At 41.7% G+C, this 23,788-nt stretch overlaps 1 protein-coding gene across 1 annotated transcript; it reads right to left on the reverse strand.

The window, feature by feature from the left end:
* Positions 1–326: 326 nt before the first annotated feature.
* On the reverse strand, positions 327–20,326 carry LOC111265912 (uncharacterized). The gene is made up of 19 exons (XM_022842921.2): positions 18,987–20,326; positions 18,674–18,891; positions 15,333–15,424; positions 15,044–15,105; positions 14,243–14,383; positions 12,710–12,819; positions 12,133–12,410; positions 11,749–11,916; positions 10,587–10,733; positions 9,603–9,848; positions 9,008–9,257; positions 8,489–8,687; positions 7,343–7,737; positions 6,602–6,910; positions 6,040–6,268; positions 5,507–5,776; positions 4,875–5,077; positions 4,275–4,473; positions 327–3,474 (listed from the first exon to the last, which is right to left on the reverse strand). Exons 3-19 carry the CDS (start codon positions 15,402–15,404, stop codon positions 3,432–3,434), a joined length of 3,321 nt encoding a protein of 1,106 aa, XP_022698656.1. The 5' UTR covers positions 15,405–15,424; positions 18,674–18,891; positions 18,987–20,326; the 3' UTR covers positions 327–3,431.
* Positions 20,327–23,788: the final 3,462 nt, after the last annotated feature.

The raw sequence follows: 23,788 nt of genomic DNA on the forward strand, positions 1-23,788 counted from the left end.
ACAGTCGAGTGAAATAAAGAAGATCTCATTTTATAGTTACCACTCGTAGGTCGACTACAAAGACCGTTATTGAGAACAAATAACTCAAGCACATATTTCTGTTGCTATAATTAAAACCCGATTGTCCTTACTCGTGCTTTATTTTTGGTGCGCGGTGGCACACGAGTCCAAGGTGAAGCGGCGACCACTTCCTAGCTTTCCTTATTCATATGATAATAATAACAGCCTGTGTGAAGTTTTGGCTTACTCTCCTGTTACAATTCAATCTACCCGTAGTTGACCTGTTGATGACTGCCCCATACGAAGGCCATGAAATACACAAATGCTCTTGTGAGTAAAAATATTTTATTAGTATAATCTCTTTGTTTCTAGCTTGGTTACTTTAGTTATGTTGTTGTTGTTGTTGTTGTTGTATTGCAGTAGAAATTAGTTCTTCTTACGCCAAACGACGCCGCAATATGACTTATTTAATGCAAAATCGACATTTGTAAATTGGTTTGAAGGACAAACACACAAAGATGACGGCATACACGTACACGCACACAGGAATTCTTCACATTATCAATGAATAGTGGTTATATAGAGATGATCATTACCAGGTATTAGGACATCATCGATTCGTCTGCCATAACTCACTGGGCTAAGTCAGGAAAAGCTTGACTCAGGGGGCCTAGAAGTCGGAGGATGCCACATGCAAAGCCCTCGCTAACAGCTCGTGACATTATGACAATTGTTACGGTCTTCTACACTAGCTACGCTTGCCGAATGCATGGCAGCTTTTCGTCTACGTCCACTTGTGTCCAATCATAAGGTTGTAACAACTTGTCGAATATGGGTTACGTACATAGGCTTCTTTTTAGTGACCCTTTATATCGACGTAGTCCCATATCCCTTGACCATCCATCCATATTGTATTTACTGTTGAATTTTTCACACCGATCGCTATACAGTATTCACGAGCGTCGTCGTTCATCGCCAACGAACTACACAGATAATTTACCACGAGCGCAATTTTGTTTAATCGATTGCAACATGATTTGTCCATTTGATACTTTGTTTGTTATTAGTTACTAATTGCACATAGAAATTACACACGGTAGTTTATACGTGACGTCTTGTTCCGCAGCAGGGACATAAACAAACGAGGAAAAACAGAAAAATTTAATCATATAGTAGATGTAATAACTCAAAAGCGAGTGGGATAAACCCATCGGAATCGAAGCTGGCGGAGCTGAGCTTCGCTAACAGCTCGCCCGCTCGAAAAACAAAACAATGACTCATAATCGTAGTTTATTTTGAAATTATATATTAGTTCTATTGAGTCAGACTTTCTACTTTTTATTGCTTCTACCATTTTCGTTTTTACTCTACTTAAGGATGTTTGGCGAGCTGGCGTGACTTTTTCTGTGCTTTCACATTGTTGGCGAAGGTTCAGTTTAGCTTTTCGAGGACACCCGACCGGGTCACAAACAATTTTTCATGGAGAAGATTAGCCAACCCCGCGAATTAGCATGTGTTTACTCCGCCGTATAATCCAAACTTATCTATCATGTCAACGCTGTGCCTGTGTATAGATATATTTACCATTATATATTTTGTTTCCAGATTATCTCCAAGTGTTTACTAGTAATAATACTCTTACTGTTATTATTAAATAGTCGCTTTTGGCCATTATGGTTTATATATATATATATAATACATACGTAAGTCACAGTTATGGGCTCGTGTGCTTGCCCTAACCGATACAGTAATAATAGACCTAGTGTGGTGTATTTTGACATTGGTCTTTCTTTGCGCGATTACTAACCCATCGATTTAATTCTGTCAGACTGCAGGTAAGTCTACGCTTACGTATTCGTTTATTAGCTCCCCTGGCTCTTGGGTCCTAGATATCCACCGTTCATGCGGCTCATGCTCGTACACTCGAGCGGGGGCGTCTATGCAGGGGCGGTTTAAAATAAACCTACACGAGTCACAGGGCTATATATGAGTTACAATAGTAGGGACGAACTACACTGCCATCGCGTCTCCTTCCTATTGCAACTACGTACACAGAAAATTCACTGACTGATTCACCGAAGGCAATAGTGATCCGCAATAGGCAAATGGCGAGCTCGGTGTCTTCTTCGCTTTACTCGCTCGAATAACGGCGTATAGGCTGATCGCAGCAGCTAGCTCGTGGGCAGCAGCAGCAGCAGCAGCAGAAAATGGCCGTGCGCTGTTATTCCGGGGGCAAATTATATTAGATCAATAGAAGTAGAATATGCAAACTGACAATGTCCTGCTCTTGATCGACATTGTTGTGGATGCGGATAAGAACGAAATATGATTGGCCGGTATCAGTTGATGCAACGCCAGCGTTAGATTCTGCTATGGCTGGCAGTATCTTCATTTTGAAAATAGATGGCCCCGTCGGATATGCTAGCAAACTGCTCATCCAAACAAAAACACAATTACACACAGAGGGATAGCAAAATACGCAGGTGGCTTATACAACTAATCACTACTAATAAAGATTTTTTCATTTTGCTGATATGCATGCTCAGAAGTTCATACTGATTCTAATTTGTCCATTTGACCCTGAATGGTAACTAGGCCGTTCTGGATTGTTTTTTTTTTTCGTTTCAGCTAAAAACGAGGCCCATCTCTGTCAAGCCGGATCGGCTATGAAAACTTTTCGGGTTAAAGCGACAAGGCGAGAGCAGGCTTCTCCTTTACCAATTAGAGCAGATAAGAAGATATTGAATCTTTTCTTGCGGGTATTTTCGCCTGCCAAGCCACATATATCTGTATGCTTACTCAATTCCCACAAAACAATATCAATTTCCTGCCGTCTGAACGTGTCAATCAAAAATGATTCCTAACAGATACTTGTGAATCGGATAGAACTTCTTGGCACGGATTCATCAACTCGTACATGAACGTCAAACATATCACGAAATCATTTTGCCGCCGTCTGTTTCTACAGATCTAAGGATGCATCGTAAGCGTTATTGTCGGTAGTGGGTCTCGGTTATTGTTCTGTGCGGTTACACTCCTTCGAGTACTCCATCGTTCCTCACCACTTCATATTGTGCCATACTACAACTAAAAATCACATGAATGTCCCCCAGTAGGGAAGCTGCAGCGACGTATAGCGCGACTGCACCCTGTGATATCGAATCGTTTCGAATAAACGACAGCGAGGTGAGAAGTTTTTATTGCAGATAATACCGGGCCTGCGACGGCCCTTGGACTTGACCACTGAGTACGGGGTAGACGTCGGAGTCCTCGCGGGCCGACATCTCCGAAAACAAGGAAAAACATAGCTGAAAGCACACCTCCCTTCTGTGTGTGAATCACCCAACTCGTTGTGGAGAATCGATTTCGTTAACTCAGGGAAGATAATGCATGCCAAAGTTTGCCCTCGACGCTCCTGAGATAAAGTCAACTCATAGACGGGGCGGGCCTCCAGGAGTGCTCTTACCGCTTTTCCTGAAAAAGATGAAAAGTAGGTTCGAAATCATCGTTCAACTCACTCTTAGCTACATTATATTAGAGATGTTGCCAGCGCCATAGACTATAAAGTGACAAAGCCTAGACATTTGGCTCACTTTCTGCCAGTTAAATCTTTAAGGCAATGCCTGGCGACCGTTTGCTCAAAGCAATGCAGCTTTTGTCTACTTCGAATGAATTTTTGAAAATGTGTTATGTCATCTGTAAGGAAAAGGGGAAAAACCAGTCGTGTGCACAGGTGCGCGCCAGCAAAAATTGTGAGATGAAGGCAATTGCTTTTCGTTCACACAGTATAACCATGCAGGTTCGCCTGTTTACCGATCTCTAGTTGTTTAGTAACTTTTTTATTGAGGTTTGCCTATATGTTGTTATAGTTCATCTGTAGAGGGTTGAGTTGGGATTTCTGTAACCCAATGCGTAAAGGGACTCTTTTCAAGATAGAACAATTCTAATAATCTATTGTTATAAGCTCTAATATTTTACAAATATTAGTAATAGACATATTATTTACTTGTTAACATTGGAGCTATGACGCGCAGGATCCAACACGCACAATGGAGTGGCCAGAAGCCTCAATCTCGTACGAAATGTGCCTGCTGCGCAGAACAGCGCGAAGGGTGTAAACAAGAGTTTGAGTCTACATAAGCTTCGTCACGACCTCATCCGTATTTTATTCATGCCTATTATTTTCTCATTTTTCTCTGCTGCTTTTAAAGTCAGCAGAGGATATCTAATGACACCATAGGCTTGACAGAGTCCCCAATGCATCCTAGACTTACCTGATCTGATCTAGCACGCTTCGTTTACATTCGCCGATGTCCTTGATGGGGGGTCTTCCACTAAGCCACTCCTGCACGCGGTGAGTGGCTGGTGAAATCTCGCTTTCTCCCGTGGCGCCGCCAACGTACCCATATACTCGCTGTTGTTGCTGTTGCAACCCATTCTGACTATTGCGACTTTCCGAACTACAACGTCGCCCTGAACGAACACCCAAAACGAGGTAGCGAAATTCACATATCATTAAATTTTGCGTGCAAACTTTATTGCAAATTGCCGACAATAACAATTCACTATATGCTTTGACCGAGCGAGATAATATCAGGCAAGAAATGCCTTTCTAGAGGCTTGTCCTTAGACTATAATACCAGTTAAATGACTAATGCCAGAAGCCTCAACCTGGCAAGATATGGCCGATTCTATGCTCAATACGGTCAAACGGGTTGACGGGTTCAGTCGGTCCCATGTCCAATTGTTCTGGATCGGGGAAACGCACATAAAAACCTAGGAGTCATTGTGGATCAGTTCATTGGTCTATTTAGTGACTCGATGCACCGATATAGGGGTCTGTTAAGGTATTCGAATGTGTTATTTTCTCGTACCTTTACCGATCGTGGCCGTATTACAGCTGCGAAGCGTCCCATAAATGGAACTGCCCTGTGACATGTTTGGCTGTAGCGCTTGTGACTGTTGTTGTTGATTTGCCTGACTGGTACCTTGCGCCAACTTTTCATTCAACTGTTGCATGAAGCGTTTCTTCGAGAGATCGGTTGGAACTTTCGGGATCGACACCGGCACTCCAGGCCTGTTGACGTAACACAGCGCAACGTTCGCATAGAAATAAGCCACACTGCTTAGGGAAGAACGATTTTTTCAAGGTGTAGAGATACCTAAACGTGCTAGAACAAACTGGCTTTTAACGATGACGAAACACCAGACAAAACCCTTTCTCACAGGTTCGAATAAGCTAACCGTTAATGTACACAAATTAATTTAGCGACGGGATAAATTTAAAGGAGAAATACAGCCTTTAATGCTTTCGCCGGCGGCTTGTTCTTCACTGTTAACCCCGTGCCTTTTCACCAAAAACACAAATTTAGTTTTAGGGTTTGTCTGATAAACTTGCTACCACTCATTAAGCGGACGGCGAACAAAAACAAATCTATTGCTCTGCTATTGCTTAACTAAGTTATTGATACTTTTAGTTAGAAATGAATAAATATGTAGTGCGTACGTGAGAACTTCATTTTTCGTAGCGTAGATGCTGAACTGTGAATGGTGATGCTGAGAAGTCGACTGATTCTGAGCCCCAGGAAGACTTTCCTGGGGTCCCTGGTACATGGAAAGCTTATTACTTGGAAAGGGCGATGTTCCCTGACGGTTCGACGGGGACGAACACCTTGACGAAGTGGACTGCGACTGAGAAACTCTGCCATAGAGGGGCTCATTAGCGGACACCTGTCGCAGGTGTTCAAACGTCTCTTTGACCTGCTGTACTTTCGATCTGGACGGGAGCGACAAGAAAATCAATAAGGAACGTAAAAGATGAAATAACGAATAGAATGATTAAATTCAATCTTTTTTTTTTTTTTTTTTTTTTTTGATTGAAACTAGAGTCGAGTGCGGACTAAAAATTATATAAGGCCAACCCGAAATCGTAGAAATCATGTTTCAAAGCTAACATTTACGTTAAGGCGTTTTCGTATTCAAAAGAGATGCTATTCTAGAGTGGAAGAAGCTATATGCATGTATTTCACGCACACCGACCTCGATGTATGTGGGATATCATCCTCAATGGTTCCATAGAGATCGTTACTGAATGACTGCGCCCTTCGCTGAGGTGTTCGTCGTTCCGGTGGGGCTGGCGGTGCTGCTCCTGGTCGTCCTGAACCTGCGCCGTTCGCCGATGCGGCAAGCTGATGGCTGGTTGATCCGTAAGTATCATTCGTTGATATGGCAATGCTCACTCCGAAGCTGCTTCCACCGTATATCGATTCTGCTGACGTAGAGATCATTTGTAAATAGCCAAGTATACGATTCTGGATGGTTTACATATTAATATGTAAGTGAAACTGAATATGAGATGAGGTAAGTTAAAGCGAATCGTTTAATGAGCTTCTCTAAGGGACCTCGTCAGCATGTATGGTAGAGTGGCGTCCGATACTGGGTGGTACAACCGACAGATAGATATAGCTTGGGTAAAGACGTATATGCATGTCACACAGAAAGCTTCCATATATTCATAGAGCCGCGAAAATAATATTATCAGTCTTGTTTTCAATGTGCTTTTAAGCTGAATATTGACACTTTTTGTGCATGTGGAACATACCATTAAGTTCTTTATTAAGCGGCTCGTACAGATTTTCCTCCTGCGCGGCGCTTGGTGACGATGCCCAAGACCCTGCCCGAGCACCCAGAATATCGTCAGAAGAGGCACATTTATACATCTTACTGTTGCGTTGAGCTGCACCTGCCAGCTGGAGCTTAGTGCCACTATCGCTACTACCCTGTCTACTAGTGGGGCCAGCGGAGTCCTTCACTTCTTTAATGCCAGCAGATGCGTCAGTGTTGGTCTGTTGATCTGACTCCTGGCTATCGATACGGCGGTATGTGTTCCTTTTGCCTTTACCGAAAGTACCTGGAAAGATTAGCCGAAGTGTCGTTTCTTAACGGAATCTATTCTGCTTCACAATACGGCAGTGCTATGAAAGACTTTATCTAATGGGATTATCATTTTTTCAAGATTTAAATAAGCTTATATCTTAGATTCTAAAAAAAGGAAATGCTGTTACGCCTAGTCGTTGAATATTTTTGCCCGGATATGAAAATGTTTTACATGGATGTCTATGTACCAGAGCTTTGGGACTCAAAATCATAGGCAAAAGTGTTATTTTTTCACTAAATTTCGACTAGAGGGTTCTCCTTCTCTTGAGTAGAGTGGATGGCTTCACCGGAAAAATATAGAGCTATTAAGCTCAACAGTTGCGTAATAGCCGACAAATAGATGTAAGTCAACTATGCATCATGGCAGAGAAATGTTGGATGCGAAGCCGTAAAATGCTACACATACCGTATATATTATGATTGTTGTAGCTATTCGAGTTGGGACTGTTCGAGCTATCAGCTCCTCCGAATTTTTCTGTGATCTGCGAACAAATGCCCCCTAAATAGGCATTATGGTCGTCATGATAAGTAGAACTTTGATCGGGAGAATGGTGGTATCCGCCAGCTCCTCCCTGGCCGATGACGGCCTGCGCTGTTCCGGATGTTTGATGTCGGGTCGGCCTTTCCAGTGTCGCGTGGCAACTCTTAATCATCCTGCCGTATATAGAGTTCTCTTCTGAGGGTGATAGAAGTTCGGCAGGTGGAGAAGGCAGTGGGAGATCGGGTGACTTCGCTGCTTCACTCTTGCCTGTACCTGCGGCCGAATCACCTCCGCTCATGGTGCATGTTCCACTGTGGGAACTGTGACAAGTGAATGATCATTAATTACCAAAATATTGTTGACGAGAAGATGGCGATCAACGATAAAGTATATAAAAAAAAAGAAAAACAAAAACAAAAAAAAGCGCTCTTGAGGCAAGTGATACGGCGATGTTGTTTATTTATACGTTTACAAAGCAACTATGCTCTCTTTTCCTGAAAATTAAATATGAGCCTGTAGTGTTAGTTCATGCAACGTAGGTCACTAGGGCATCGTCTGTGTATGTAACGCAGTAGCGAATGATAAATCACGCAGTCGGTCCAGTGTAAAAAATTTTTCATAATTCGAAAGTAATCAGGAAATATCTATTTTATCAGCTTTCAAAGGCCAATTGATGGTATAATTTGTCGAAATAATTTACAAGAAGTCATCGAAGGGGAGATGCTCACGAACTTCGAGTGGTTTCCACATAGAAAAAAATGATCGTGATTGTATCGTACCAGTGGTACTTCACTCGTTTTAGATAACCCTCTAGTTATCGATCTATAAATGTTATTGTATACGGCGTTCGCTTTGGCACAAGCTATCACATATGTCCAAACATTTTGCAGTCTTGAAACTTATTGCAAAATTTCTCTGAAAAATGAGTATTTTAAAAAAAAATTTGTTGATATATTGCCCAAAACTTAAACGGCTGAAGACATTTTGTTGCCCTTTACCGATATCATCAAACTTATGTACGCAGAGCCCGCAACACGATAGGACGATTCTTCTCTGTTGGTATTCACTTACCTAATGTTTGCTGTCTGTTTGAGCCTGCCTTGTTCCTCAAGTTGGCGAAGCTGGAACGCCACGTTGAGCGTCGATGTGGGCGGCGTCCGTCGGATCGGCGGTGCAGGAGGAACTTTACGGGAGCGATCTCTCCCACGAACTGGTAAGGTACTCATATGCTGCGACGGAGTGCGCGCTAAAAAGAGTGCCGCTTTTGAATCTGTTTTTCGAAGACAGCACCGCACAAAAAGCACAATTTTGACTAGATTAACACGTTGTCTCAAGTGTATTCAGAGCATTAATATAGTCTAATTAAACAGGTACCCCCTAATAGCACGTGCTTCTAACTACAAACAGCTCCGATTTATTTTTGGTAAGCGCTTGGTGTATGCAGAGTTTTTAGTGGTTTTATATAAGAAAATTGTTTCAATACCAAGAAAATCCAGCATTCCCTTTCAAGGCTGCAAGCCTCCTCCAGACGTATAATCAGACTGTATAGAACGATGAAGTCTACAGAAAACAAGTTTCTGCTACGCTTACAATTATTGTCGGATGAAGGAGGCGTCTGTCCAGTGACAGATAGGGCCCTGTGCGTCAACTGTGGTGATTGCGGTTCTGAACGGCAAGCATCGATGCATGACATTCCCATGGAAGTACTATTTCCACCATCAGCATCAGCAACGTTTTCCTCCTTACAGCGATCGTCTCGGGAATCAAACAGCGAATTCGACGGGAGACTATTATTGCGTCGAGGCAAACAGGGTGGTCCCTGGGATCCAACGTTTCCCGCCTTAAATAATCAAATACAAACATTTCTTTTTTTTAATGTTTTTTACTTAGTCGTTCGCTACTGTGTCTTGACCTCGAATAGTAAATCAATGGGCTTCATTTCAGTAATCGTAGTGCTGCCGATCAGATGGAGGCGTGTCAAAAACCTAATCAGGTAGGTCCAGTACAGGCTATCCTGCCTCATTCGTTCGTTATGTTTCAGGCGAATTTTCACAGATGATACCTGTCCCGCTTGCTTATTTTTGGGTAGTACTTTGTGTTCCAAAGATAAACACAGATTTTAACGTACAAATTGAAGAAACCATACTAAGGTAGGAGAGATTAGAATATTATTATTATGTCGTACATGTTCTACTTGAGACGATTCCTGTTGCTGGTGCTGTTTTAGAGGAGGCCGAGAATCATATATAGGGTTGCTAGCAGATAAGATCATGCCTGTGGCTAATCCGCCTGCCGGAGAATTCTCGTCTGAGGAGCCTTGTCGTTGGAATAAGTTTTCCAGGTTTCGGTGGCCGGCTTTACGTAATCCGTTGCCATCATGTGTTGAGTTGAATCCCGAATCCTGGCTAGATACGCTGCACAAGCGAGATACCTGCCGAATAGAGTCTTTTCTGTGTTATATCCATTACAGTGCTATGAAAATAGGCATTTCGCAATAGGATTCCCTTCGGGTTTGCACTGGTGAGCTAGTCAAGTACAGCGATGATTTCGCATGTACTCACAGCCGTCGCGTTAATATAGGTTTAGGTAAACACCACGCGTTCTGCCGATTTCAACCTGATCAACGCGTTTCTAGATTTTTGCAATACGAATAGTAACATAAGTATGTCAACAGACACAATGAGCTAACCTATTCCAAAGTATCCAATTTGCCCATCGTCACAAGTTCAGACGTTACAAAATAGAATGTTTTGCAGCGAGCGGGTTCGTTGTATAGCCAATCGTTATTAATGTTAACGCATAAACATCAGTCTAGCGGATTAAAGACCGGTCACCGTCGAACTTTTTCTAATTTTTAACTAAAACAACGATTCTAACAAAACTATAATGAAGAACTTGTGTTATTGACGTGAAAGGTACGGTATGCATCGCAAAGTTTTGAACTTTTGGTGTATTTCGGTATGTCTCTTCATGGTTAAATTAACGAGTACAGTACATTTTAACAGTAAGCTTGATAATCTACCCTTTGGTAGGAACTTCATTGGAGAAATAAACTTTTCACCTTGCAAATACTTTTTACGATTAAGATCAAGTAGGTTCACTTTGACCGAGCCTACATAAGTCAACCTTAAATCTACTCCCTACAAGAAACATTCGTTACTATTCATACCTGTAATGGCGGCGGCTGAGAGAGCGAACGTGCTCGATGTGTGTTCCCGTAAATATCTGCTGAATTAGATTCCGAAGAAATCGAACACATCGACGACTTGCGAGAACCCAGTGAACTTCCAGGAGAGCTCGGGGGACTCTTTGAGCTCTGTAAGTAAAACGGTTCGCAATAGATGAGATTCCACATATGCTAGTAATACATAAGTGAGTTACTGACATTGATTTAATTTTGCACAATATAGAAGCTGATTTAAAAAACGGAATGTTTTCTCAAAGAAACGCGTCTAATATTACGCTTTACTGAGAGTGAGGGAGAGAGAGAGAGAGGCAGAGAGGGAGAGAGAGAGAGAGAGAGAGAGAGAGAGAGAGAGAGGGGAATAATGCGTGTCGACGTGATTCTATTCATTAATCCCCCGGGTCCGTACGTTAATTCAAAGACTAGGGCATAGTTACAATACAGTCATATCGTCAGTTTTTTCTTTCTATATAAAAGGGCCCCCACTACTTCCACTTTCTATATTCTTAGTGGAATTGCTAAATATTGGCCAGTTGTATGACTCCGTTAGAATCTTAAGAAGCGCGGTCTTAATCAGATTTTGGCATTGCACCACCTGCGTGGAACACTCAGCGTTGTCCATCTAATCTATGTGAAGTCTACTTTTCGGTACAAGTTTCTCTTAAGTCTAGACTCTGATCGTTCATTCGTAGACGAAAGCCGATCTCATCTAAGAATAAGATGTTACAATGATGTCTACCTTTCGTTGGCTAACCACCCGCGCGGGCCTACCCAGTTGCCTTCAAATTCAGGCATTCTATGTCTATTGAAACCGATCCTATTAACTTTACTTTTGAAAAGCTGATCACCTGAAATAGATTTTTGATCACTCTAAGACAAACAACATGTTGCAGTAATAGACTTGCACCTAAGAAATTCAGCCATCATTTCAATGTTACGCAAAGAACCAATAGCAAAATCAAGACTGCTTATGTTACTATCCTATCTATACAATAACTGGAATAATTACTACTATTAATAACTTATTCGGTTTTTTTTTTACAAAAGGTCGCAAAGTACAGGTTTGGTTTTTGTCGTACATGTGGGTTACTGTCTTTATTTTTCTGTTTGCAAATCCATTTGAGGCGAAAATCTCCAAAGTACTCACATGGTACCCGTATATGCTTTCGCTCATAAGTGCGTGTCCCATTTTAGCATCCTCAATGACCTGCTCAGAGGCGGTGGGTAACCGTTCCGGACTAGTGGTCAATTTGCATAACGACTCTACGACTTCTTCAAGATGTGATACCTCTTCCAAAAGACGTACTTCCTCGTCCTAAAGTTGAACGTATTGAGTTCAAGAAGTTGACTCATGAAAAATTAGCGTATGAAACCGTAAATCTATTATATGCTATTCGCTGCAGAAGAAGCAGATTATCAGGGCGATCACAGCGCATTAGTATATAGTAGTTAACACAAATAGGGAAGTTAACAACAATAATAGTACTTCGTTCTGGGTAATTAGGAGAAGGCAAGTTAATCTGATGCTAACCATGACTGGTTTGATGCAGTGAACAAAGGCACAATATCGACGGCGCTGCTCAATGAGTGCGCGTCTAACCGCCTGCCGTTGGTTTTCTTCAAGCAATATGTAGTCATCGTGCATGCCCTGCAGGGCGTTACTGAGGCATTTCTGGGCCAATTCGGCGCCGCCCATCCCCCCGAGACCTCCGCCTGGGCCAACCCCAGCGCTGGCCCGCTTCACTTTTTTGCGCAATCGAAGCGTATCCGTATTCTTTTTTTTCAGCTCAGACCGCGCACGTTTAAACTCTGAAACGTACCAAAAGCCGAATATGCAGAGCGAATCAACGATGTGAAATGCTTTATTATAGAGTACAAATTTTCTATCCACAAAGAGAAACTTTATTACAGACATATAATTGTACCTACGGAGGTAAGTAGGATAGAGGAGATGTTCGGTGGTAGCAGTGGCGTCACACGCCAAATATTCAGGTGTTTTTTGCTGGGTGTACCAGATTTGAATGTCTTAGCAAAATTTACGTAGCCTGGAGGATTCTGTTCATGCTTGGTTCGGACTTCTATTGTCCAAAATGGTAAATATACTGTACCTTTACTGTGCGTACGATCAATTTGAGTGGTGATTCTTTTCCAGTCCTCGATTTTGTCCGTCATAGGTATGATCAATGCATCCTGTAGGGCGTCGATCAGTGCCTTCAGCCTAAATAACACAGTGTTATGTGATGTCAATAAAATCAGCTAATACATGTGTATAAATTATGGGCCTTCCGAACGAGCTTAATGTAATACAGCCAAATCACTGCATATGGAAGGCATAGGTACTCTATTACGGTACCACTAATATTCCCACGATAATTCTATCAGCTTACTTGTTTCCTTTCTTGCAGTCTGATTGTTACCGAATCAAGTAGCAGAAGGCAAAATTCTTTATGCACTATCAACTTATGGCCTAAATAGTATTTGTCTACGGACCAACAACATGTTCATACTCTCCTATCATTTTAGCAGGACGAATATTACTTTAGAATAGAATGCTAGGATGATTACTATGTTTATACTATAAATTATGGGTTGGTGGTGGTGGTGGTGCCCTCTGTCGGGTTCGAGTGTTTATATTCTATGGTGTGATTACATCTAACCACATTTGGCTGTTTTTCATTTGATGTTTCCTTGTACTAATGATATATACAAACGCAGTCCCAGTGAAAAAACGAAAAATTAAACAGTTTCAGAATCAAACGAGTGCAGTTTTGTTCAGGCCAATAGTCGATTGTTGATCGTTTGTATTATTTCTCTCCGTTGATAAAACAGTTTCTTTCAGATCAGAGATTCGGGGTCAATAATTGAACCATTACAATCCAGATAACATTCGTCGTCTATTTAGAAGAAAGGATTATTAACGAGGTTTGGTTTGTTGTGGTTACAAGTATAGCAACTGGTTTGTATAGGTTAGACAGCAGAATAGTGACCGCCTCGAGAAACAGGTGACTCGTATATGTCCTGCTAAGCCAATTTATGGACAATGCATATAGTGGAATAGTCTAAACAGTTGAGGCCACCAATGGAAGTCAATTCAATATCTAAAATAGACCTATCTGCTTTCTCTACTAATGGGTTGTTTAAGCAAGCTACTTCTAGGAGATCCCTATTGAACTCGAATCCCTCTAAGAATCTCCTGAGTCCTAAACTAAATCGGGTTTGAGACGGTACCAGCAGTGGAATCGCCTTATCCGATATGTTTCTTCTCGTTACTTCCACCCTAATGTAAATATATCGTAAGCTCATTCTACCCATACCCGCTTTGCTCTACCGCAAACGCGCTCTACAATATATATATGTGAATTTCCATTGTCTTGCGCATGGCAGGTATCTCTATAGGACAGAGCCCAATGCTTTACAGGACGATTCTTTGACATAGCCCTCTGTGGCTCGGAGGCACTGCCCATTACCATGAATTTTATAAAAAATAGCGAAAATTACTTCATATATCGAATACTGACGCATGGCAAGAACTGTTTTTGCAATTGCGCTTCAAGGAATAAATACTTGGTAGCTAACAAAACATAGGTAAACTATTAATTAGTGGACGTGTGCTGGCCTTCTTTTCTAGGACGAACACCTACCTGTTTTCAAAGGCTCGATGTCTTAGGCATAACCGAGTGAGAGCTTTGCCCACATCCCGGGTGGCACCTTGAGCAGAAGTGGCCATATCTGCAATTCGCTGCATTGCTTCGACAAATGTTCCTAAACAGCTCATTGTGACCCTGATAGTAAAACGAAAAATGACCGCACAATGCGATATTATATCTGTAACTTTTCTGTAGAAGTACTTTATATCTCCTTATATAAAAGCCGGATAATTTCCAGTAAGATATGATTTACCTTCTTCACACGGACAATTATGCAGGAAGTGGCCTATTCGACCTTTCCATGCATGGCAAAAAGTTTGCAAGAAAGTACATTTAATAAATTCATACGCTTCGTTTTTCGAAATGGAAACTTTTATAGGCGCACTATTATTCGCTGCAAATAGAAAATTCAAATGCTGCTTACTGGTCACATTTGAGCAAGAAAGCCCGCCATTTATAATCTCTGAGCGGTAACGCGGCTACTTGAGGTAGTCTGCCATGGAGTTTCGATAAACCCGATACTAAGGAATTTGCCTAATCCATATAATCAAAGTGCCAACTGTATTACGTGCCATTCAATCGTTAGATTTTGACCCCAACGATTTCTGAAAGTCTAATCTATCAACTAATTTCTGCAACAACAGCCATTTCATACGACGACGGAGCTATCCCTGTAAGAAATTGCTAACTCGGTTGGAAACGGTACTTTAACTAACTAAGGTGTACATATAAAAGCAGCGACTATTGCTTAAATGTTTTTGTTAACTACGAACGTTGAAAACAAGTAACACTTACTTGAGTTGCGAGTGAAGTTTCCCCGTTTTCATGAGGAAGTCTTCCCATATCGGCGTGCTTCCCTGTAAACAAGCGAGTTTCAGGTATGTCAGTGAAACAGATCGTTGTGCGTCGCCTACCAAATCGTGTTAACACGCGAGCACGGTGATTACAAGCCCAACCCAGTTCGCTCATTCAATCCAACGGTCACACAATAATATTGTCAATATATACATATATATATTGACAATACGAGCAGAGATGTATGTAAACAGAGATTCACTATTCATGGAAGGACAAAAAAGCTTACTTTTAGGTCTGTTATAATGAACGTGAAGAGTCCTGATAGGACGCTGACGTCCTTTTCTATCTCCCTATCCATGCTAGACACGAATGTCTAAGCTGAAATGTAACAAACACATTAGTAAGTACTAACGTTAATTTGAGTTTTATTTTTCTATCTATTTAGGTGTGGCGGCTCCATTCTCAGTCGATTATGTTGTAACACTAAACACGCGAGACAAAATCAAAGGTTTTCACTATTAGACTCAGAGCGCTCAACTGTTTTAGAAGCTTTGCTATAATTTTAGCAAACAGTAGATTCTTACGCACTCATTTTTCGTTCATGAAGATTTTTTCATAAAAATGCTTACTTATTAATAACACATACGTGATACATTTGCCGAGACTTTACAGTTGGTTCAAGCAGCTGAAGTAACACGACTGTTAGTGTCTATGAGAAGTATTTTTACAGCGTTATGAAGATACGTCAATACAGCGAAACATAATCACTTCATGAAGGACAGCTAATCAGCACTTCAACGTGAGCAAATGAAGACTTATTTGGCTGTAGCCTCTACGTCCAGGTGCATCTTCGGATAATTTCTTCACATTTTGCAGTATAAATGCTGGGAGACAATTTGAATAATAATGATAATATGGATACAATTGACTTTGCGGCGTATCAGCTTTAGGTGTCCACACTACAAGGGTCAGAGTTAGAAAAGAGTAAAAACAAAAAACTTAGAGCTTGATAGCAACTTGAAGACACTTCTATATTTTTGCGCAAAAAATACTATAGATCTAAAATATATGTTGGAGGAGTAATTCATAGTTGTAATAGGTTCTACTAGACTCACGTCGTTTATCGTAGGTTCAGTTTTTAGGCCACTTTTAACAAAGGTCACCTAAAAATTATTAAAAAAAAAAAGGGGGAAAAAAAGGACATTGAGCAGCTATCATTTGCATATTTTTGGGGACTGCTAGTATATTTTTTCGTCGTCTGATTTTACGTACTATGTCAAATAAATAATTACCTCATAGAGCCTGTAAACGGCTGACATGTACATAGGTATATACACCTTCTAGGACAACAGCTTACTCCAACTATACGCAGGTAAGCGGCAATTGCTATATTTGTACCCTTTCGTAGAACAGTCCGCTCGGAACGATCAGTTGCCATTCTTATCCAATACGTAGCTCTCTTAACTGGGCCTGACGGTCCTTACGTGTTACGTCATTCCTTAATGGGCTGTACGACTGGGAACAGACATTTGAGGGATATTTTAAAGTAGATGATATGTACTTCTTTTCAGAAGTAACGTCAGCCCTCTCTCCATATTCAGTCGATAAGAAAATGTGGTGTTTATACAACCCCATTCCATGTATCTTTTTTGGTAATCATTCGTAATATGCTGTCAATAGCCGCTTCGATAAAGGCAAAAACCATAAAGTCTCGGATTCGATACGTGGCCGAAACTCAGTATAGTTTATAACACGAGAAATATATGTATAAATTTTATAATTATAAACACTTATGGGATTGACGAAATGCTTTTCGTATATTCCATACAGATTTTTGTTTTTGTATTATAACGAGTGATGCAGCAGCATCCTGAGGAAGTTGAGAAGATATAATGACTTGTGCAGAGAACTTATTAGTGTGAACGTCGATGAGCAATTCTCGTTTAACCCTCACCAAGATGTCTCTCACCGAACAAGGGGTTGTATCGTTTTATTATCGTAGAAGCATTTCCTATAAGCTATTCCGTTGCCGTTACTACGAGATAAGAAGAACTTTTTTTTGAAGTTGAAAAGGGTTCTACACAAAAAAACCGACTACTAAATTAGCAGTAACATCTACAATACGGACAGGTTGTTCGGCCGATTTAACAAATAGTATATTATACATAAAGCGTATCAGGAATATCATTTAGTTAGCGGATGAGTCTAGATATACCGATCTACAAATTTATCCTACACAGCTTAATGCGTTTGAAGAGTTATGTCAATTAGAGTACCTGTCCAGTTAGGGAGAACTTACAGTTAATTGAAATAAAAGTCAAAGTATAGAAAATAAAATAATAATGTACATAAAACAATGATCAGCTGCAAATAATTGAAATTTCCTCGTTTGGCAAGGCCTTAGTAGGTCTATTTACTACCGATCAGAGCAAGTAGATAAACCTGTGCCTGCTTTTTTAGACTTTTTTAGAAAAGCTACATGTCTATGGAGTTTATATAGCACATGATACGCATTCGCAAGCATATACTCGCATAGTTTCGCGACTACGTAGAAAGTTACAAATCATCAACAACACGCACTTATGTATTTACACACACGTTTATATCAAAATCTTTAAGGTTGTGCTCAGTTACTGTTACGTTAACAGAGACTTCTTTAATGTCCTCTACGTATCGCCCCCTAGTATCATCTTCCGTTGTGATTGGTAAACGACCATGGCAGCTTCATATTAGAATCGGTAGTTCCATAAATGCTATTGTTTGTGTCTTTCTACGACTGTTACAAGAGCACCAACTGACAACGACGAAGGGACAATTTTCTCAAACCGCATTTTCATCTAGAAAATAGGCTTTGCTAGTTCAATCGACTGAACTTCTCTGGACGCATTCATGCGTCTTCTTTTTACCTAACTAAAATCCCCTTTCTTAGCGGGTTCACTCGGATAAGTTCTAAAGGTGCTCCAAAGATTTCAATGCTAGGTCGTCTTGTTTCGTCAGTCCCGCTAAAATACCATCAACAAGTGTATACATAGATTACACAGTGCAGGCTCACGGAAAGAGGTCCGACGTCCTTCGCGTGTTCTGCTTATTCTGTTACGATTGTTTCAGCTACTGCTGCTGCTGCGGATGGTGTTTCTGTCCAGGAGCGTCGTGCCAACCTAACTTCCCCAATATACGCACTCCCCCTAGCGCTAACAGACCTAATCGCTTGCTTGGCCTACGCTCACTATTATCTTTCGTGCCTTTTCCGACTACTCCATGATGGCCTTACTATAAGCTGGTGACGCAGAGTACGACTCACTTTAGTGACAATAGCACTCAGAGCTGCAGCAATGGCTACTGTTGCGGATGTTGCAGCAGCACTACAAGTACAATGATATCTGGCAACGATAACAGAGATGAGACGGCGGGACTCGAAGCGCGTGTGCGCTTGTACTGTCTTTGCGCCCGTACATGGGCAAACGTCTACATTTCATTTCCCTATACAATAGATATATGTATATACATTCTCTGTTTATAGTTTTTGTTTCTCTCTCTCTCTCTCTCTCTCTCCCTCTTTTTCTTATTTTCTTTCTCGCCCACTCTCGATCTTTTTGCTCTTTCTGTATGTACTGTAGACACACCTACCGCTTTTACTTTGCGACGAGCGGAATCAACCAAACCTCCAAACATCCAAGGCCGTAAGTAGAAGCTGGGCAGAATTAGACTAGTAGCGGTATCAACGGAGCGGTGAAGCCCATAGCAGGCGACATCTTTCTTCTTAGAATGAATGAAATCAGCACACAAAGCAATCGATGTCGACGATAGGGAGAACGAAGACACCAGCTACCCAGCCGCCGTTATCACTACCATCAGCAACGACAAGTTAGCTTCTGAGGCGCAATAATCAATATACGATAAGTAAGACAGTAGAACATATGTGCACGTAAACAATATGTACCTTAAGGAAGATCTCGTTGAAAAATTGTCTTACGCTACGCAGCCGCAAACAGAGAATAAGGATCTGCCTCGTTGATTAGCGGCTGCAATACAGAAGGGAACATCAGACGGATAATAAACTTTGAACACAATTCACACACAAACAGACGCACGCATCGATCTTTTTTTTGTTCGTCTACCGTCGGCCGGTACTGTTCCCCGTCGTCTCTCCTACGAATGGCTCTACCTTGCGGCCACTTTCCTACGACGAGCTCACGCTCACGTAGTGTTGTGGTATTTCCCGAAGACGCGGTTAGTTCACGACCCACAGTAAGTATATAGCGAGCACAGAATACATACCAATAAATGCATAGCTATAAGAGCAAACGGGCAAAAACCGCACGCTTTCTCATAACCCCGTACAGGGTGCACGCGTCTGAAGAACTGCTAACATTACCATCACGCACCTAGTGCCATGAGTACCGCATCACGGAACACTACTGCCCAGAGAGATGTTTAGCAGATGTACATCAACACTATAGCTCTCGGCAAACATCATACGTGAACAGATATACGCAAAAAGTTACTTCGTAACGGCGACACGAGTTTGCTAACGAAGTAACGCTGCCAGTTATTAGTGCCACTCTTACTGCCAAATGAAACCGTTATTAGCTGTTTCCTACCTCCTCGAGAAAGACATTTGGTGTCCACTGTGGTCACTTGACGCGTCGTCGGCGACGCCTCAGCGCTAACGCCATCATCTTTCGCTGACCCGGCGCAAAGGCCGCTTGAATCGTTGCGATTCGAGTTTCCAACAGTCGCAGAGCACCAATAAGATATCTGTAAGAGTTTGGTACGGATTTTGATTTGTTTTCTTCCTTTAGGCAGAGCCTCGGATGGACGTTTTTATCCGAACAACAACGGAACCAGCAGCAGGTGACGGACGGTAGAGGACGACGATTTTCTCTCTGGGGCGGGGTAGGGAAGGAGGGGTGGGGTAATCGTCAACTCGGCTCAGCTCAGCTCGACGATATCAACGCGGTGCTATGTCGTGGTCCGCTTTCGCTTTGCTATCGGTCTATTCGTAAACTGGCGCTTCGGTAGTGGTGTTGCAGGCACCGCTGCCCCGCGGTTCATCGAAGGCTTGGGAAGCACCGAGTGAGAGCAGACACCAGCACAATTATTACTAACACTAGTATGACGAGTGGGAAAAGCAGCAGTAGCAGAAGCGACGGGAGTGGAGCGAACGCTGCGATCTCGACAACAAGCAACGGTCCAGCAATCCAACTAACAGCAGAGAGCAGACTGGCAGTAGTGCGGAAGCCGTTACGGGAGAGCCTTTTCTCTCACTCTTCGAGCCTGTCAGCCTGGCTGCCTGCCCGCTCGACTAGCCGTCTGGTCGTCTGCCAGCCTGCTTTGGCGCTCTATAGTCTATAACCTCTGATCAGGACAAACAGCGACTTGTTCCACTCACCCCAATAGTCACGAGCACAGCCGAGCTCAACACCACAAAAGGCGAATATAACACAGCAGAGCAGAGGAGCTTTCGGCAGCAGCGGCCTGAGCTCTCGCGCCGCTACTTTACTATCGACGAGCGGACGGTACTGTGCTCACTACCGTCTGCCTTGTCCCGCTCCGATCCAAACCCACGCTCTGTTTATCTGCCGCTACTCAAAGAGTATATCGTTGTTGTTGTCGTCGTCAAGTGTATGTTTCTGCCGTTCTTTCGTTGTCGAATCGATGACACTCAACGCAAAGATCAGTGGTGCTGCACGATCGGGTATTATGACGGCGGCAGGAGCAGAGCTGGACTCGAAGGGAAGCAGGGAAAGGGGAAACGCGGCGAAAACAGGCAGCGGTCAAAGGCGCGACACACGAAGCCTTAAACAGGACTACTTAGCGGTATAATAACGAAAAGGACAGTACGACGGGAGAAAAACGAGAGAAAAAAGGAAAAAAGAAAAGGAGAGGTAAATTGCATGCTGCCCGATAATACTGCCATTGCTTTGCTTCCCGGTGCTGTTGAAGACTTTTCTCAAATACCTTGTATATACTGAGTGAAAGGGAGCCCGATACATTAGTTGGTTTTAATTTACCAAGGATCGCTTTTTTCAGAATGCTAGTCCATCAGACAGCCTACACTGCCACCCTGAGCTGAGAAGTGGTATAGCCAGAGTAAAGCTCTCGGGAATGACTGCATAGTTTAAAAAAGGAGGAAAACCATAATGTTTCTACTCTTACAGGCTGATGGTGACATGAAGAAGACACAAGGGAAAGGACAGGAGCGAATTAATTTTTCATTATGTACGTCAGATCTATATATATATATATATGGGCATGTATACATTTGATGCGTCATTTGGAAATAGCCAGAAAAACCAAAAAGCTCCTTCAAAAAACTGAGCCCTCTAAAAGTTATGTAGAATGTAACGCGGCTGCGATTTTCAGTTATAGCAGTAGAATTTGTGTTCTTCAATGAGTAACGTCACTGCTATTGCAGAGTTGTTTGCGATAGTAAGTTTGCATTCCTGGATGATTCAAGTGAAGGATGGATGATCAAGATGGATGATGAAACCCGCAAGCACAAGGGCCGCACACAAAATGTTACACCTTCTTAATACTTTGGACACGTTATTGGATTGTCTTCATTAGTGAAGTATTGGCTTGAATAATTATAACAGCGTTGCATTTCGATTAATGCAACCACCAAATCTACCTGAAAGCACAGGATATCCTTGTTGATGGTCAAAATTCTGAAATTAGATTGGGTACGAGCAAAATTGGTGAACTGGATCTGCCATTTTTAAATCGTCTTGTCTTCGCTTCCCCTTCATTGTGACGCGGCAGGATTTGATAGTTAAAGCAGCTGGCAGATCAATGCCTATTTTTACATCGCACAATGATTTCATATATACAAGGAGAAAAATGAAATAGATACAACATGAGCTAAAACTCTAACACAGAGACCTTCGACAGCCGGTTTGCAACATACCTATTTGTCACTGGGTCATAAGCACGAACTCAACACTTTCAGCATCGAAGTTCTCGTCGAGACATAAGTTGCCCGTATAGATTCGATAGCAATGATACATATTTTCTCTACTAATTACATAATCCCTCTGTAGGACTGCTTCAGCGGAACAGTGTCAGCTTATCGAAAGGAATACAACAGTTAAGTCTCTAAAACCATCTCGTAACTCTAATTTAGTTCTTTTGTTTGGCAATTAATTATTTCCAACCCTCAAAACAAAGTTTCTAGTATATCATATAGCTGTGCTATCCAAGAGTCAATAATAAACCTAACGGGTAGTGTCCTATTTACACAGCGCTGATCTACGTAAACAGTCAATAGAAATCAGTACCATATTGATTCGTCGAAGGTGGGAAATTTTTGTTATCGTTATTAGCTTTACTCTTAAACATATCTTTTGTGTAGTCTAGATTTGACCATCATCCGACGCCAACATGTTCTTTTTTTAGCATGTCAGGTATGTACTATATGTCGTACAACTATTGGACAACAGGTTCAGTTCAAACTTCTCATTCTAAGGTATTTCGAATTTTACGTTCGGCATCGCCGTGAAGTATTCCATCAAACAGACACAGAATGCATTTTATGCCGGACCACAACGTGTCCTTGATATTAGCACGCAAATATGTTATCCACTAAGCTATCATTTGAACACCTACAGATTACAAATAAAAAAAACGTTCAGTGATCGTATATTTACGGTCGCTATGCCAAACAACTGCCTGACTATCAGTGTGTCGAAACAAAGTATCACCCTGAACCCATCGAGTGATGAAAGTAAAAACTAAGATTGTGCAATTCAACTGTCTCATAACATCTTTATACAACCAAGATCTATCCGCCTAATATGTTTAAATAGTAATAGAAAAGGATTAGTAGGACAGCTCTAAAGGGCCCAGACCTTAAAAATACCAGAAGTTATCGTCGGCGCTAACTTTCGAACAGATATTAGCACAATGTACTTTTTTGTCGTGCGTTTATATAGTGAACAATCGATGAGCTATCTGCGAAATTATACGAGCAGTGTACCTCATGGATTCGCTTTCTAATGCCCGGTAACCAATATACATGGAGGACTTTCGAATGTTTCTCCCGTAACTCGGTCTGAAAAAAGGCAGTGAAAACGCACATACGGATACACATATATGCAGCTTTTGCGTTGTGCGTATGTAGAAATCCATACTTTTCGTAAGTAATGAAGAGCTCCATGTAATCAGGTTGGCTGCAGTGCTTTTTAATTACGTTCTACCTAACCGAGAGGATTTCACAAATCCGAACACGATGATTCAATTAATTGCCTGTCTATGAATAGACTACATCATCCCCAATAGTCCCCTTTAAATTAAAAATAATAATTTTTAAAATTTAGTCAAAAATTATTTTTTCCGATTATTTTGAAAAGCACTTCAACGTTTACGCTGCTCACGTTTTACGCAAACTATTTGCCGTCATAAAACTTTACAAATGTGCCTGTTTGAATTTGCTGTTTGAACTATATGGCTAACATCGACACGACTTTTAGCTACGGCTAATCCACAGTTCTAAAAAACAAAGAAAAATCCAATTCTAAATCAATCCTGATTAAATTTTAATGATATCATGACATTTGCAAGTTTAGCAAACTAATGGTACGATGGGAAAATTCAGCAATTTCTACGAAAAAAAAAAGTATAGAAATCGGAGTATCTGGGTCGGTGATAGGTGACTGCGCCTTGCAACAATAATTTCCACTGAATTTATGGATACCATTTAGGAAGATGGATGTACGGCGCATTTTGATATTCTACGTCGGC

This window comes from Varroa jacobsoni, unplaced genomic scaffold (assembly GCF_002532875.2).
Source record: "Varroa jacobsoni isolate VJ856 unplaced genomic scaffold, vjacob_1.0 scaffold_1024, whole genome shotgun sequence".
NCBI lineage: Eukaryota > Metazoa > Arthropoda > Arachnida > Mesostigmata > Varroidae > Varroa > Varroa jacobsoni.

Excerpts from the sequence above, each read along its gene's own strand:
- LOC111265912 (XM_022842921.2), bottom strand. The coding sequence starts at position 15,404 with ATGGATAGGGAGATAGAAAAGGACGTCAGCGTCCTATCAGGACTCTTC. Across the intron at positions 14,384-15,043 it reads AAACTTCACTCGCAACTCAA|GGTCACAATGAGCTGTTTAG; the intron begins GTAAGTGTTACT and ends TTTTACTATCAG. Across the intron at positions 4,474-4,874 it reads TACGGCCACGATCGGTAAAG|GGCGACGTTGTAGTTCGGAA; the intron begins GTACGAGAAAAT and ends GTGTTCGTTCAG.